This window comes from Carlito syrichta, unplaced genomic scaffold, assembly GCF_000164805.1.
Source record: "Carlito syrichta isolate Samal-C Ts95f unplaced genomic scaffold, Tarsius_syrichta-2.0.1 Scaffold254407, whole genome shotgun sequence".
Taxonomy (NCBI): Eukaryota; Metazoa; Chordata; class Mammalia; order Primates; family Tarsiidae; genus Carlito; species Carlito syrichta.
The window spans coordinates 98,978-116,402 of record NW_007198503.1 but is presented as its reverse complement, the minus strand read 5'-3'; the positions used below and the strand labels follow the sequence as shown (position 1 = coordinate 116,402).

The window sequence follows — 17,425 nt, the reverse complement described above, 5'->3', positions numbered from 1 at the left end:
AGGCAATCCTCTTGCCTCAGCCTCCCAAAGTGTTGGGATTACAGGCGTGCGCTACTGCGCCTGGCTTGCTTCAGCTTTTTAAAAAATTATTATTATAGGTTGTGCTCTCACAAGCCTCTTTTGTATAAACCTTAGTCTGAACTTCTGTTTCCTTTGGATATATTCTTAGAGGTAGATTGTTGGGTCAAAGATATGAGCCTTTATTAGGCTCCCGGTATACTAAAGACGTGAATTCCTTCCTTCACATTTTTTGCAATTATTTTCCCCACTGCAGTTTATGTTTTGACATCACTTTCCTGGAAAAATGAGAAGAAAGATCACGGGGAGAAATTCCTTTGTAAGCAAGTGGCTGCCCCAGGCACTTAGGTAAGGCAGCCCAGGGTACAATGTCCCTGTTCGGTGGGATGGGAGCCTTGGCTTCCCTGCTCTTGTGTTGCTGCCGACAGGATTGTCCATACCTAGTTAGTGATGAGTGAAACCTTCTGAGTTTTTCCTAATGTAGCTGCTAATCTAGAATTACAGGTACCCGCCACCACAACCAGCTAAGTTGTTGATTTATTTCAGAGAAGGGAGAAAATTATTATCCAAAGGGGGAAATAGTTCGGGATACGGAAGGAATTCTGCATTTTCTCACAATATTTTTAGGAAAGAGTCTGCATGAGGAAGGGGAAATATCCAAGTAGTTGTTGTGAGGAACCAGTTTCTCCTTTTTTTCTCTGCTTTGGCCTGAGCCAAACTCTCACGTTCTCCTACTTGTAGTTATCTGAGTTTCAGAAAACTGAAGCACTGAGATTATTTCTTAAAATTAATATACTTTTTAAAAATGACATGCAACGTTGTAAATCAGTTGTAAAGATTAAAGTTGTACTTGGTGCAAATGTACTTCTACTTTTGTGTGTTTCACACTTCATTTGAATTCCTGATTTCTTTAAAGCTGTACTTGGTACAAATGTTTTTCTAATTTTGTGAGCGTAACACTTCATTTTAACTCCTTATTTCTGAGATTATTTTTCTCAACAGGCTGCTCCTTCTTGTGGGAGTACACTCAGTTGGAGAAAGGTTTGCCAGACAAACCACTAACAAGGGGCTGAGAGTATCAAGGCTGGGTGGGCAGTCTGAGAGGAGGCTGCCTCGCAGGGATGGGGCGCTCAGGCTTCGGAGCCAAGCAGCTGGACTGGCGTGCCAGAGCTGCCACGTTTCAGCTGTGCTTGAGTTTTCTTGTGTGAAATCAGGATCACATCCTCCCCAGCCTTACAGGATTGTTGTGTGATTTAATTGTGCGAGATCATATAGGCTTAGTGGAAGTGCTATCCATCATTAAGAGTAATGCAAAGAAATTATACAGATAGTCTGCTGTTTGTCAAACAATTTCATTCCATAACAATGGGAAATTAATTGTAACTTATTTTTCCTTTTGTGGAATGGAGAAACAGCATTCTTTCTGACTGTTGAGGTGGTCACTAGAAATGCAGCAAAGTGCTACTGGCAGCAGGAAGTGACATCAACATTCCAAATAAAGTATGTGCCGCAGGTCACATTCACCCAGGCAGAGAGAAGGGGACTTAGAACATTGTCTGGGGACACAGATCCTGCATTGATACACTCACTGAAGTTTTGTCAAATTAACATTTATAATATGCTTTGTTTCAGGTAAGAATTAATGACTCACCTTTTCTATTCCCCAAAGAATGTCTCCTCAAACACAACACCGTTCTTCCGGTTTATGTGGGGAAGGACTAACTGAAAATGGGGCAAAAGGAGCAAGCATTTGCCCCTTCTTGCAGGGAGGCACTCTTATTCTACTTTGTTTCCTCTGCAGCAGCCAGTGCATGCCTGGTTTATACGGAGTAGTTGCTAGAAAAAAAAGGTGCCTGTGTAAAAGCTCAAGTGGTCAGCCGGAGCATGAAGAGGGCAGGATGACGCCTTTCTCTCCAAACAGAGCCCTTTTGCGTATAGTCATGGTGCTAAGACCCCTGAAACTTTCAAGACTGTAGTAAGCCTTTTCTTCTTCTTCTTTAGATCGGAAAGTTAGAATTGAGAAAAGTTGAGGCTGGGCTTGGTGACTCGGCCTGTCATCCCAGCACTTCGGGAGACTGAGGCGAGTGGATTGCCTGAGCCCACGGGCTCGAGACCAGCCCGGGCAACTTGGTGAGACCTCATCTCCACAATAAATAAAAAATTAGCTGGGCGTGGTAGCACACACCTGTAGTTCTGGCTCCTGAGACAGAAGGATCGCCAGAGCCCAGCAGCTCAAAGCTGGGGTGGCTGTTAGTGTGCCATTGTTCTCCAGCCTGGGTGACAGAGTGAGACTCCAACTCAAAAAAAAAAAAAAAAAAAGAAAGAAAAAAGAAAAGTTGAGGAACTCTTTCAGGATCATACAAGGGAGGACCCCCCCCAAAAAAAACCCTGGAATTTATTTATACAAAATTGTATATTTATTCTTACATGTTAAAACTTCAGGCATCTTCAAAGTACTCTCTGTTTAATGCAGTACACTTATCAAGATGCTTTTTCCACTGCTCAAAGTGGTTTTGAACACATCAATTTTGATGCCATTTAGTGCTTCTGCCCTTTTTTATTTCACATTTCCTTCCACATCGACAAAATGTCTCTCTGTGAAGACTTTTTTCATCCAGGGAAACAAGTAAACAAAAATTTGTTCAGGGTGAGACTGGGTGAACAGGGAGGGTGGAGCACATGCCATGTTTGGTCAAAAACTGTTGAACACCCAGCATGGGGTGAACAGGTACATTGTCATGGTGAAGGGACCAGTTGCCTGAAGCCAGACACAGCCTCCCACAACAATGCAAGCGGTACACTGTGGCCAATGGGCTCCTAGGACACTTGCCAAGCCGGGGAAATCTGTACGACAAGGGGCCCATCCCCCGAAAAGATAATTCCGGTTTCTTTTGGGTGCCCCCTCATACAACAGTGCGAGCATTCAAACTCAGGTCTGAGTCCAGTGCCTGAGTTTTTAGCCACCTCAGGGACCTTGTCTTCAGATCGCTTCCTTTCTTTTTTTTTTTTTGAGTCAGAGTCTCACTCTGTCACCCAGGCTGGAGTGCAGTGGCACGCTCACGGTCACCACAGCCTTGAGCTGCTGGGTTCAGGCGATTCTTCCACCTCAGCCTCCCAAGTAGGTAGAACCACAGGCAAGCACCACCATGCCCAGCTAATTTTATTGTAGAGACCAGATCTTGCCATGTAGCTCAGGCTGGTCTCAAACACATGGGCTCAGGCAATCCTCTCGCCTCAGCCTCCCAAAGTGCTGGGATTACAGGCGTGAGCCACCATGCCCAGCCATTTCCTTTCTCTTTCTATTTTTCTAATTAATTGTAGTGAAAATAATCCATGAAAAAAACCTGAATATTACCAAAGATCAATGATTTTTTGAAAAGTGTCTTATTTCAGTCCCATGTTGCAATTTCACTACCCAGAACTAACGCCATTAGTAGTTCATTTAGTCTTCCAGGAATCTTCCATGCATTCACATAGAAAATGTGATTAAACACACACAGATATATATATATATATATATAGTAACACCACCAAACAGTAGCATCCTACATATGTGGCTCTGCACTTTGGCTTTTTTTTTGATTGCCAGTATGTCTAGTATCAGCATAATGTATACACAATTCCTTTTCAAAAGGCACAAAGTTAAACACTAGAATCAAGATTAAAGTCCAAAACTGGTGTTGTTTTAGATCCTGTGTTCTGCTGGTAGGACTGTACGTTTGTACAACCTTTTGGAAAAGCATTCTGTTCCTCTCCTTTCACCTATGTATGGGAAATTGTGTCAAAGGAATATATCTAAAAGCACGAAAAAGCTAGCTGCACGCATTAAGAGAGGTGATACAGTTAGCTCCAATAGCTGAGAATGAGATACAGCCTACATGGTAGGAAAAGGCTGAATAAAAGTTTGGTGCATCTATTTCTTGGAAAATGATGTAGCCATTAACAATTTTTATTTTTATTTTTTATTTTATTTTTTTATTTTTTGAGTCGGAGTCTCACTCTGTCGCCCAGACTGGAGGGCAGTGGCCGCTCCCGGCCACCGCAGCCTCGACCTGCTGGGCTCCGGCGATCCTTCCGCCTCAGCCTTCCGAGTAGCCGGAATTACAGGCGCGCGCTACCACGCCCGGCTAATTCTTTTTGATTTATTGTAGAGATGAGGTCTCGCCTGCCCAGGCGGGTCTCGAACCCGCGGGCTCAGGCCATCCACTCACCTCAGCCTCCCAAAGGCGCGGGATTACAGGCTGAGCCACCGAGCCCGGCTAGCCATTAACAATTTTAAAGATAAATACTCAAAGTATGCTGCAATGGAGAAAATTTTCATCAATATTATATTATTAATATAATAACCGAAGGTTCCTATATACGTGGTCAAGGATCGTGAAGGAGGTTAGAGGATGAAGACAGTGTGAGCTGATTCCCTTGAAGTTGCAAGGCTATTGGTGCAATACATAAACCCAAAGTTAAGAACTCATGGGAGCTGTGAAATATTCCAGATGTGGAGAGTTGGGCTGCTGTTTGGTCATTGCACAGACGCTCCCCTCTGTCCCCAGTGACTTCTAGCCTGAGTCCCCTAAGGCCTCCAGGGTGAGCCAGCCCTGCCCCCACATTTTGTTGTTCTGTGCCATCTCTTACTCCTGACCGTCATTATTTTGCCTTCAAGGGACTTTGCCTTGTAATGGTTTTCCCATGCACCCATTCTCCCTGAGCGGCCAAGAACGCAGACTCCCCATTGTCCACATCCTTGCAGCCAGTGGCCTCAGCTGCCTTGTGAGCAGACTTGGCAGCCTGGAAATTTACTTCTGGAGTTTTCTTCGTTCATTAGCACACTCTCCACACGAACAACCTCAGCACCTCCTGCTCTCCACACCCGTCTCTGCCCAACCCAGGGAAGACCCTGGGAGACAAGCAGTGTGAAGCTAAACACCAGCAGCTTGGACACGCACGATCATGGATGGGGTGGACTTCGTTCTGCTGTCACATCTGCAGGTGACTGCTGTGTGCGATCTTGGAAATGGCTTACCTGCTGACACTGTGGTCTTGGCCTCTAGGAGACTGCTTTTGCCCTTCTTCCCCTCCCCCTCATCAGCAAGAAGGGAGGGGAAAGGGCTGAGACATTTCTTTTTTTTTTTTTGAGTTGGAGTCTCACTCTGTCGCCCAGACTGGAGTGCAGTGGCCGCTCCCGGCCACCGCAGCCTCGACCTGCTGGGCTCCGGTGATCCTTCCACCTCAGCCTTCCAAGTAGCCGGAATTACAGGCATGCGCCACCACGCCCGGCTGATTTTTTGATTTATTGTAGAGATGAGGTCCCGCTGCCCAGGCGGGTCTTGAACCCGCGGGCTCAGGCAATCCACTCACCTCAGCCTCCCAAAGGCGTGGGATTACAGGCTGAGCCACCAAGCCCGGCCGAGACATTTCTGAGGATGGAATTGGAGTGAGACGGTGACTCAGTTGACAGTGGGCTTCTTCCACTTGTGCTGGGTGGAGTGGCTGCCCAGAGTTTGGGCAACTGCCCTCTCCAGGGTCTTTTTCACTACCCTTGGTCTGATGAAGACTTTTGTAGGTCCTCAGAACTGGTGTTTCTGGAGTTCCTGCCTCACATTTTATCAAACATATTGAAGCGCTCCCACATTCTGTTTCAAATTCATTTTTGGGGACTGTTAATTACTCTTAAAGGCTTTTTTTGTTTTTGCTTTTACAATTATTTGGCTACAACGAATTCATCTACTTTATTATTATTATTACTAGTATTATTATTTTTTGAGTTGGAGTCTCACTCTGTCGCCCAGACTGGAGTGCAGTGGCCGCTTCCGGCCACCGCAGCCTCGACCTGCTGGGCTCCGGTGATCCTTCCACCTCAGCCTTCCAAGTAGCCGGAATTACAGGCATGCGCCACCATGCCCGGCTGATTTGTTTGATTTTATGGTAGAGATGAGGTCTCACCAAGTTGCCCAGGTGGGTCTTGAACCCGCGGGCTCAGGCAGTCCACTCACTTCAGCCTCCCAAGGCGCGGGATTACAGGCTGAGCCACCGAGCCTGGCTCTACTTTATTATTGACTCTGATTTATTAGAACGCTGTGTGCTTAATTGGGAATTTAAGGGAGGTGAAAAAGGGAGGCTACAAATTGTTTACAAACATAATGAATATTTAATGAGTATTACATTTAACAATCGATGAAGTGTGAATGTCAATTAAATATTTATTCACTTCAGTCTCGTGGCTTTCTTTTTGGTATCTTGGAACCAGGAATATGTTTGTTTTGGTTTTGAGTATTCCTTTGGCTCTTAAAAAGCCTGCAGGCCCTGCACACCATGCCGCAGCTCCTTCTCCTACAGGATTTCTGCTTTGAGTTCCTCATCAACTTGTTTCTGCTTTAGGTCTTGAATCTTCCCAGTTGGGGCACATCCTACCATTCTGTACTCAGTTGAAATGTCACCTAATTCAAGACAGTTTTCTTGATCACCCACTGGAAAGTGGCCTTCCAGTCGTGTTATTTTACTTCTTGTTGTAGCACTTGTAGATAACTGATGTTATAGTCCTAACAACCTCTTATTCTATCTACTGATTTACTGATCTACTAATCTATGGTTCAATTGATTGTCCTCCCCCACTGGAAGGTAATGGCAGAGATTTCTTTCAGTTTTGTTTACCAAGGTATTCCTCCACTAACTCGGTGCCTGTAAGAAATAGAGATACTCAATAATTTTATGCGGAGTGAATAAAATAATTGAAGGACATAACATGGAGTCGACATACTCAATGAGCCGCCATTTTAACATTGCCTAGATCTGTCATGTTTCTATAGCAGTTCACTTTATCCTCTAATGACTAACTAAGGACAGAACTGGTTTATCAGAGGTAGCTATTGAGAATCACTTTACAATCCACTCCCCAGCTTGTTTTGTAAACAAGTTAACCTAACCAACTCTTCATGACCTTCATGACACAGACCCCATCAACATGGCAACTGTCATGTGACTAATCCACCCATCTGCCTGCTGTCCATCACCTGACATTAGTACCTGCACTTACCTGTCCCCTTCGCGATGACACGGAGCAGACCACCACCTAATCACCTAAATGACCTGGCCCCATCAAAGGGAAGGGTTAAAAGGCATTCCACTTTGAGCAGCCCATCGCCATTGCTTTACTAAGCTCTGGTGTGGCCATGTGCTCTTTGAGTTATGGCCCCTGCCATATTTTCTAAGCTTTCTTACCTTGGAGAGGTGAATCTCCTCTCTCTCTCTAATTTACTTTCTCGCCATTGGTTTTGCTAAGCTATGGTCTGCCCATGTGGCTCCTGGAGCTGTGGTCGCCATGTTTTCCTAATCTTTGGCCCCCTCTCCTACTTTGGTGAGGTGAATCAATCTCTCTCCCTCTCTCTCATTTACTTTGTAAATAAACTATATTTTCCATTCCAACTTCTGTGCAATTCTGTGCATTTTTCACGTGGCACCAGTAGCACACCAGACAGCCACATACCCGGGGGGTCTGACGTAACGTTTTGGAGGCCTCGCTGGCGCTGTGATCTAACAATAATAGTTATGATCTTGTACACATTGACTAGCTCGTGTGTCCTCTCAGTATTACTGTGGTTAAAGAGAAAGAGGTGGGACGATGCAGGGGGCAGAGTCGTGCTTCAGACCCTCAAAGATGCTCGCAGCCTGATCCCTGGAACCTGTGAATATGTTATGCTAGGTGGCAAAGGGGGATTTAAGTTGCAGACAGAATGAAGGCTGCTCAGCTGGCCTTAAAATGAGATCCTCCTGGATTACTAGGTGGTCCCAATGGAATCACGAGGGTCCTTTAAAGTGGAAGAGGGAACCAAAGAGGATGTCAGTGATGTGGTGTGAGAAAGACTCAGCTAACTATTGCCGACGTCGAAGATGGAGGAAGGGGGACACGAACCAAAGAACACAGGAGGCTTCCCAAACCGGGAAGAGGCAAAGAAGTGCATTCTCATGAGATTCCCCCTTCTTTGCGTGTGTTTTTGCCCAGTGAGATCCATTTCAGCCTTCTGACCTCCAGAACACGGGGTCTGTGTCATGAAGATAATACACTTGTATTAAGCCACTCAATTTGTGGCAATTTGTTATAATAGCAACAGAAAACTAATACAGGTAGTTATGCCATTCTCATAGACAAAGACAAAGAAGCCCATACCTGATAGGCCACTTGTCCAAGGGCATGTGTTAGTACAAGCTAGATTTCAGCTGGTCAGAGACCATGCGTATCATTCCTGTTAGCATCTGTTCTGTTATCTGTTGCTTCATAACAAACCAACCCAAATCTCAGTGGCTTACACAACAATGTATTACTATTTTTCCTGGCTCTGTGGGCTGACTGGGCTCAGCTGAGAGAATCTTACTTTGGGGCTGTTATGTGAGTATAGTTATTGAGACAATGGCCAGGACTTTGGTCACCTGGCCCTTCTCTAGCTTAACTGAGCTAGATATCCAGGATTGCACACTCACATGCCTGGCACTTGAAGCCAGCTGTCCTCTGGGAGCCCACCTGGGCTCAGCACCAGCACACGGCCTCTCCACGTGTCTTGGCCTTCCCGCAGCCTGGAAGCGGGGTTCTGAGGGAAGGCTTGTAGGGGCAAGCACTGCAAGAGGTAGAGGACAGCAGCTGCCAGGCTAGTGAGGGGCCATGCCTGGAACTGGCACGCTGTCACTTCTGCCCCATTCTATCAGTCAAGACAAAGCAGGGTCCTCCCAGATTCAAGAGGTGAAGAAATAAACTCCACCTCTTGAAGGGGGTGAGGCAAGGTCATATTGCAGAAGAGCGTGTGGTACAGGAGATACTGATGCAGCCATTTTGAGAAGACAGTTTTCAACAGCATGCTTCTTTGGAAGACCTGAACATGTTTTGTAGCAATCTTACAATTTATCTTTCAATGATTAACAGCCTCCCTAAGGCCCCACCTCATACTATCATCACAATGGGATTAGAGTTTCAGCATAAGACTTTGGGGGTGGGGCACAAACATTGAGGCCATTGCACATATATTCCCTGAGGCTCTGGTACCTTCATGGGAGACACTTAGAAGTAATAACTCCCCCAAATAGTTGGAAACACGTTGGACTTTCTTTTTTAAACACAGCCATGCTTCACTGAGCAACAGTGATACTTTTTGAGAAATGCATTGTTAGGTGATTTTATCATCGTGTGAACATCATAGATTGTACACACACACATCTGGATGGTATAGCTCCTACACACCTAGGTTTATGGTATAAGCTATTGCTCCTATACTACTACACACACAGTAGGTTGTTGTACTGCACAGTGTAAGGCAATAATAACACAGTGATAAGTGCTTGTGCCATAGGGATTTTTCAGCTCCGTTATAATCTTATGGGATCACCGACAAGGTCTGTCATTGACCAAATCATCATAATGTGGTACATGACTGCAGTTGTACTATTTCATTGCATTAATTGGTTACCATGTGATTAAACACTAGAAAACATCCTGGATTATAATGGGCATTCCTCCCTGCCCTCCACTGACATCCTCTTTGGTTGTCTCTTGCAGCTCAATATCCGTGGTTTGCAGATAGCAACCAGGAATGGCCAAGCATCCTTTGTCAACTTGTTTCTCGGTGAGAATGTTGATCTGCACCAGAACGTGGAAGTGAGTCTATTCCAATGTCACAGGCTTTGGTCCTGGCGCTGTGAGGTTTGCTGTGCCAGGGATATGCCCTTCACAGATGATACAGGAGATGAGTTGTTTCACAAGAGAGGAATTATTTCTGGGAAGGCAGACTGACGTCTTTTGGAGGCTGAGTCTTAATCTCGAGAAATAAAATCCAAGGGATGAGTTTTAGAACGTCCTTGAAGTTCCTGAACAAAATGAAATGTTTTTGTGCCTTAAATATTTGTATTTGCTGCAGTAAAACTTTCTCATATGTCTAGAAATACCATTACTCTTGAATTAATTTGATCAGTCTGGGAACATGATGAGGCGGCAGTGCATATAGGGAAGATACACTTTTTCTCCCTTCACTGAATGATTCTGTTTTTCTTTTGAAAGTCAATTCTTTATATTGATTTAAGTTTCAATTGCTTTAGGAGAATTAGCGAAGGCCCTCTGTGCTGGAATTAGATGAGCAGCGTTCCTCTGCTTTTCACTGTCTTCTCATTCCTCCTATGAGAATAGTGTTTCCTCTGGCCTTGCTGAGCCATGACTATTTAGGGCACTGACTCAAGAGAGGGGAAGTGACTTGAACCCTGTCTGATCATTTTTGGAGCACGATGTTGGGGGAATCGGCTCTGCACTGACCGGGTTCAGTCCGAGGTCGCTTCCTCCTCCTCTAGAGGAGCTAGGCCCCTGCAGGGAGGTGACACCCAGTGCCCACTTCTCTGAGATGAGCAAGGCTTTCTCCTTTTTCCTGCTTGGTGTCTCAAGGGAAGTTGTTCCTGGGCAGAAGAAGCTGACCCGGAAAGATCTTCCTGGGCTCCCCCGCCCGCCGCACTCCCCCTCCAGCCCTCTCTCTGCGGTCACCCTTGCTCCTGTCGGACAGTCTCCAGCTCACTCGGGCAGGGCCTCCTGCCTGTCCCTGCTCACTTCTCCGTCTGCGGGGGATACCCTTGCCAGCTCACCACATCTCTCCTTCCATCCACCTACTCTGTCTCCCGAGAAGGAGGCTGGTGAGATGCTGGAGTCCAGAAGGTCGGGAGTCAGGCCCTGTCTTGGCCACTTCCCTGCTCTGTGGAAACTCTGGATCCTAGGTCACGTGTGAGGCGGGGAAGGTAGGATTGAACTTCGAGGGTCCCTGTGAACGAGGAGGTGCCTGCAGAGCGGTCGGCCCTGTGCAGCGCAGTCTGGAATGTTGGGCACGAGCATGTGGCCAGCATGTGGCGAGGAGGTGCGGAGGGGCCTGAGCACGCCAGGAAGGCCAAGACTGCACTTGAGGGCTGTGCTCGTCCTGTCCGCCTGCCCCGCACACCTGTGCTCCCGCCTTCACCCACTCTCCTCCCAGCTCGGCTCCTGCTCTGCACACGGCCTCTGGGTCCTCCGCCCGGGCTCTCCGCCCTCCCCACTCTCTTGCTCGTCACCATCCTGGACCACCCCCCACCCTCTCTCCTGCCTGAATGGCTTGGGCCCCCACACTCCCTCCTTGCTTCTCCTCTGCCTCCCCCCTCAGTGCCCTTTCTCCTTCCGAAGATGTGTCTTCTCTTGTGCTTCCACCGCCCCTGGCAGCTGGGTGGGAGGGAGACAGGCACCAGGGAAAGCCGGGGGCTACGTGTGCGGATCCACGCAAGCCCTGCGGCCCGGCTGGGCCAGGTAGAAGGCCTGCAGTGGGGATGGGCGAGAGGGTCGGGCCCCACAGAGGCGTGTGGCCTGGAGGACAGGTAGCGAAGCCACGGAGGGGGTCAGGCAAGCAGAGTGCGGAGGCTTGGTGAACACGTTGGGGCTGCACTCTGTGCAGGAGGGAGGGCCGGGCCTGAGAACAGGGGCCCTGTGTAAGAGCCACCAGGCCTTGAAGACATGCCAAGGAGTGAGAGTTCCAGAGCAAATGCTGGATATATCATGGTTTTCCCCTTGTGGCAACTCCACGGTCCTTTAGTTCTCTGAGGGCTCTGAGAAGTCCTGCAGTTCAGCCTTTTTGCTACTTTTTTATCCTTCCCATTTGAGCTCACCTGTCAATTCTTCAGAAAAGTCTTTTCTGACCTCCCAAAAGGTCGTCCCTCCCCCACCCGCACACAGGCTCTCGTCGCACTTTCTGCTTTTCCTCCACAGTACTCAGCACAATTTGTAACTGCATACTGTGTCTGTGTGACTTTAAAACAAGCAAACTAGTATTGGTGTCCCCACAAGATTGAGAAATGCCGGAGAATGAGCTTTGTGCACCACTAAATCCCTGGCAGCCTGAAAGAGCTTGGTCCATAGTAGGAGCTCAGTGGATAGTTCCAGAACAGGTGAAGGAGGAAGCTGGTGGCTCGTGGGCAGGCTTGCTTTGCAGTCTTGCGATGAAAGCAGTTGCTGAACAAGAACTGAGGGCCCCACTGGGAGGCACAGCTTCCGTACTTGAGAGGCCCTCAGGAAATATCGGCTGAAGTGAATTGCTTTTTGATTTGCATAATGAAGTCATAATCCTCTGGATTTTAAATTTCTATTTCTTTCTGCAGCCTAAGGAGTCCCCTCTTCATTTAGCTGTTATCAACAACCACATCACCGTTGTCAACAGCTTATTAAGTGCACAGCACAATGTTGGCATCTCGAACCAGGTAAGCCAGGCAAATCAGAACCGAGAGAGTCTGTTTTCTTCTGTTTTAACATGGTGTGTGTTTGAGGGGAGTCTTGATCAAGTTCAAGGTGCCTGCTAACTCCTGGGAGGAACCTGTGCGCTCTTGGTATCCTTTTCCTCCCATGGCTCCCACCCAAACCCCAGGCCCACTCGCGCACTTTCTCAGATGCACAGCTGAGGTTCAGTGGGAGCATGATTAAATCCTTCTCCTTGAATAGGCCCGGCACTTTGGATAGACAAACAGCAGCGCAGCGGTAAATTGCCAGAGGCTTTTAAAATCAAAAGCCACTCCCCCAGTGCGAAATGTTGTAACTGGCAGAGAGCCCTTCCCCACAGAAAGGAAGCTTTGTGTCTATATTAGAAAGCATAAATGTGTCTTCCCCTTGCCTAGAGGCAAAAGAGACCTCTTGGAACAAAAGGAGAATCATCACAAGTTCAAGCAACCGCAGCAGAATCTCATGTCTCATAAAGCATCACTGGCTGGAAGCGGGATGCCGAGGGGGATGGCTGAAGAGGGCGGGGCACAGTGTGCAGGGGCGTGCTCCCTGGGCGAGCCCCTGGAGTCTGCCCAGGGGCCTGGGGCCAGGTGAGACCTGGCGGCTGCCTCTTCCCAGGGTCGCCTGAGTGGTGCCCCACCAGGCTGGGGCGGCGGCGGAGGGCAGTGCCTGTTGTCGCTCATGTGTGGCTTCCCCATCTGTGAAGCCAGAGCTTTGGCTCTTCTCTCTGTAGTGCTCCCACCTGCACCCTGGGAGTCCATCTCTCCTGTGAGCATGGTGTGTGTTTGCTTGCACTGCTGCCCCTTCCCGGCCCCCTCTTCTGTCTTTCACTGTCACAACAGTTTTGTGGAGAAGAGACCCTCTTGTTATCAAATACATGTCTGCATTCAACTAGGTTAATATCTAAAATATCTCCTAATGGGCAAAATCTCTGCTAAACACACAGAGTCTTGTGCTGACATGTGATTTTGGTTTCAGCAGAACTGGCTAGATGCTCGCTAGGGAAGGAGTATTTGTTAGGCTTGCCATCCACATACAGAACTAGACTTTATCACTGTGATTTGTTTGTTAGGCCAAGAATACACAGATATAATAAGAAAATATAAACAAGCTAAACCCAGGAGAGAAAGATAACTTGTTAATGCCTTAGCATATCTCCTGCCTTCCAGACTTGTGGCTGTTTTGTCAAAGTGGGCTTTGCTGGTATTTCTGTGTCACATTTGTGTCTCTGTTCCGTGTTGGCTCAGACCTTTTACAGGTTTGTCTGGTAAGTGTGGTCCTGGATGATCCATCCAAAGGTAGGTCTTTAACGAATGCTCTTTGGCAATAATCACTGGGCGCACTGGGCCACCTGGGCTACACCCTTGCCCAGCAGTGTGACCCTGGGGAAGTTGTTTCCTCTCTTTGGTTGAGTTGGGCTCGATCATATCTAAGTTTCCTTTTAGAAATGTCTTCACATCAGCATTATTTTGGTGGGGGGTTAGAATGGGCGAATTTCTTGTGATTTCATATTCCTTTTGAGACACTCTCATCTTCTTGGTAGGAAAATGATTACTCCCGAAGGAAATTAGAGGTCTTGGGCTCCTTTATGCATTATAATGTAGAAAACGTAGAAATAAATAAAAGAATCAAGAAGGCAATAAAAACCAACTTGAATCTCTCCATCTAGATATTGCCGTTAACATTATTGATGTACTATATTTCCTACTCTTTCTCTACATGTATTTTTTAATTAAATCAAACACAGTTGGATATAGTGTTGTTTTCTAAGGGTTCAAAATTGTATCATGTGTTTTTTCATTTTTTAAAAGTAATCTTTGAAACATATTTTATTGTAGTAAAATACACTTAACGAAATCTACCCTTTTAACCATTTTCAGCGTGCAGTTCAGTGGCACTAAGTGCATCCACACCGTCTTGTAGCCATCACCACCATTCATCTCCAGAACTTTTCATCTTCCCAGACGGAGGCTCCATAACCTAATAAACCCTAGTTCCCCATTTCTTCCTCTCCCACCCCTACAACCACTATTCTGCTTTCTGTCTTCATGAATTTGACTGCCGTAGGTAGTCAAATCATTTTGAAGTTATTATTATTTCTTTAGTTTTTATTATAAAGATGTGGGGTACATTTCAGGGTTAGGTATATAAGCACCGATCATGCAGGTATCCTTGTGGATGGGGTGTGCCCCTCCCTCCCCTGGCAGTTTCCCTCAACTGCCAATCTCACCCCCCCACAGTTTCCCATTACTGCCAGTTGCTTTCTTATAGCATTACAATTGTTCAAGGTCCGCTTATGAGTGAGAACATATGGAACTCTGTTCTTTGTTTCTTTGATAAATCATTGAGTATGATAGACTCCAAATCCATCCAAGTTGCTGCAAAGTCCATATAAGTTGCTGCAAATCCATCCAAGTTGCTGCAAAGTCCTTTTTGGCTGCATTCTGTCTTTTTGTTCTGCTTTCTGCTCTATGAATTTGACTACCATAGTCAAATCATTTTGAAATTATTTTTAAAAAATCATTTTATTGGTTGCCCACTATTCCAATATATAGATATATCATAATTTATCTAATGAGTCTGCTTGTTAAACATGTAACTTCCTTTCAGTTTTTCACTATTACAAATAATACGGCAATGAATGTCCCCATCTCACAATCTATTCTCTTATCTATTTCCCCCCAGGCCTATAGAGAACACGTCTATTTTCCCTTTGTCTTTTCACTATGCAGATTTTTTCCCTCCTTAATGTGCTTTGACTACACTTTCTCATGGCAGAGGCAGCAAACCCCTCTGCATGTGGCCGCTGACCTTGGAAATGTGGAGCTAGTGGAGATCCTGCTGAAGGCAGGCTGTGCCTTGAAGGTTGGCAGGTGACTGTGTGGACTGCACTCCGTCCTGCTGAGATGGTTGCTGATCCTTCTTGGTGGGCTGCAAGCCTTGAGTTAGCACATCCTTTGTGAAACCCTGCATCTTCACAGTCACTGCAACCTCCCAATTTTGATGGAGACGTGTCCGTAAGAATTTTTACTTTGAATAGCAAAAGATGTGTTTTTAAACTTTGAATTATTTAATAAGTTTTTGAAAAGATTATAGATTCATATAGTCCCCAAATAAAAGAATATAACTAGTAAGGGTTTAACAGTAAAAATCCCCACCACCTTACCCCTGACCCTTTCCTGACTTGTCTGGTTGCCACACTACTCTGGCTGTATGTACCCATTTTGATGCATTTCTTCTGTTCCTTCTAGTTTCTTTGTGTGTGTGCAATAAAACATAATTATATTATGCTCTTATCTTCTTCTTTTTTTTTTTAGACACTAGGGGCATACCTATAAACAGTACGCTGTTCCGTAATTAGCTTTTTTCCCCTTAGCATTATAAAGTGAAGCTCTTTCCATGTTAGCACATGGAGAATTTCCTTATTCTTTTTTATTTTGCAGCTGCACGGTAGACCACGGTATGGATGCATCATAATTTATTCAACTGGTTCTCAGCTGAGGGGTATCTAAGTTGTTCCTAAGTTTTTGCTATTATAAACATAACTGCAATGGATAAACTTACATGGGGCTAAACTTGTTTTTTTAATTAAACACATTTTAATTGTGGTAAAATACATACAACATAAAATTTACCATCTTAAGCATTTTTATATAGTGGTATATGTATATGTATATATAGTGGTATCCACACTGTTATGCAATCATCTCCAAAACTTTTTTATCTTGCCAAAGTGAAGCTTTCTGCTCATCAAATAGCTCCCATTCCTCCTCGTCCCCGTTGCCCTTGGCAACCACCATTCTACTCTCTGTCTCTATGAATTTGACCACTCTGAGCACCTCGTATTAGTGGAATCATATAGGATTTGCCTTTGTCGTGACCGGCTTGTTTCACTGAGCATAACATCCTCAAGGGTCACCCATATTATACTTGTGTCAGAAGTTCCTTCCTTTTAAAGGCTGAATAACATCGCACCGTATGTGTGTACCACATTTTGTTTATCCATTCATTGTCAATGGACAATGGGTTGCTTCCACCTTTGGGTCATTGTGTAAACCTGTTTTTAAAGACAGACGGTCATGTTTCTTCTTCCGAGCGGCACAGTAGGGCAGGCTGAACTGTCCACGTGCTGTCAGAGAGCCATGCTGGGTTCCAGCTCTCCTGAAAGGAGACCCCCAGGGGACAGCCCCGACGGGTGGTCTTCCACCGGTTATCTGCCGTCCTCGCATCTCCTAGGTGAGGTGGACAAAAGGACCGCGGATTTCAAGAGAAGGTTGGAGGGCTTCTGATGGCAAGAGGTCCCATGCTCAGAAAGAGGCAGAGCCAGCTTGAAACCCCAACCGTGGCTGCTCTCTCAGCACTCCCCCACAGCCGTGGGAGAGACGTCTGCCTCCGGAACTTGCCGCGTTCCCTTCCCTGTCTTTCCCCACATGGTTCGTTGGGCAGCACCGCCTCGACTCACTGTGCACGCCAGGTCTGTCTCCTCAGAATCACACGTTTCACATGTGTGGGATCTCAAGTGGTGATAAATTATTTTGCTTCTCTCGGTGGGCCAGTTTCTGAAATTAGCTTCCTCCCTGCCCCCAGTCGTAACAGTCAGACCAGCCCACTGTGTCTGAACACAGAAAAGCCTACGGAAGCGAAACAACTGCGTGCCACCCCCATGACTCCACCACTTGCTGGAATTTCATCCCTCCTGCTTGGTTAACTTGGTTCACGTTGAGCACTGGTATTTTCTTATGTTTTCTCTTTGTAATGTACGCTACTTTTTCACTAATAAAGGCAGTTTTGTGGGAAGAGAATTCATGGCACTGGGCAGGGATTTATGTTGGGGATCCTGGTGTTCATGGACTGGATATTACAGCACGTGTAGTCAGTGCCACCTGAAGGGCGTCCCCCAAGATGGCACTGCCACCCAAAACAACAAAGACCCTAAGCTTGTACGGTCTCCCGCACGCGCGAAGTTCAAATCTGCGAGCCAACAGCCTCCTCCTATAACAAATCAGCCCCGTTGTACCTCCAATAAAATGTAACACAACCTCGGCCCACCCTATCCCCGCTCCACCCTCTCCCAACCCTTCCTGCCCCTGCTACACTAATAAATACAGCCCTCTCCCTACATCTCTCTCCCTCTCCCTCTCTCTCCCCCCCCCCCCC

General features: G+C 46.5%; 1 protein-coding gene across 1 annotated transcript in view; it reads left to right on the top strand.

Moving 5' to 3' along the window:
- The window catches only part of ANKDD1B (ankyrin repeat and death domain containing 1B), a 52,451-nt gene that overhangs the window by 24,565 nt on the left and 10,461 nt on the right, over positions 1–17,425 (top strand). Inside the window, 5 exon segments of the mRNA XM_021709545.1 lie at positions 9,557–9,655; positions 12,154–12,252; positions 15,047–15,141; positions 16,338–16,541; positions 17,133–17,208. Of these exon segments, the coding sequence (XP_021565220.1) occupies positions 9,557–9,655; positions 12,154–12,252; positions 15,047–15,141; positions 16,338–16,541; positions 17,133–17,208 (573 nt within the window).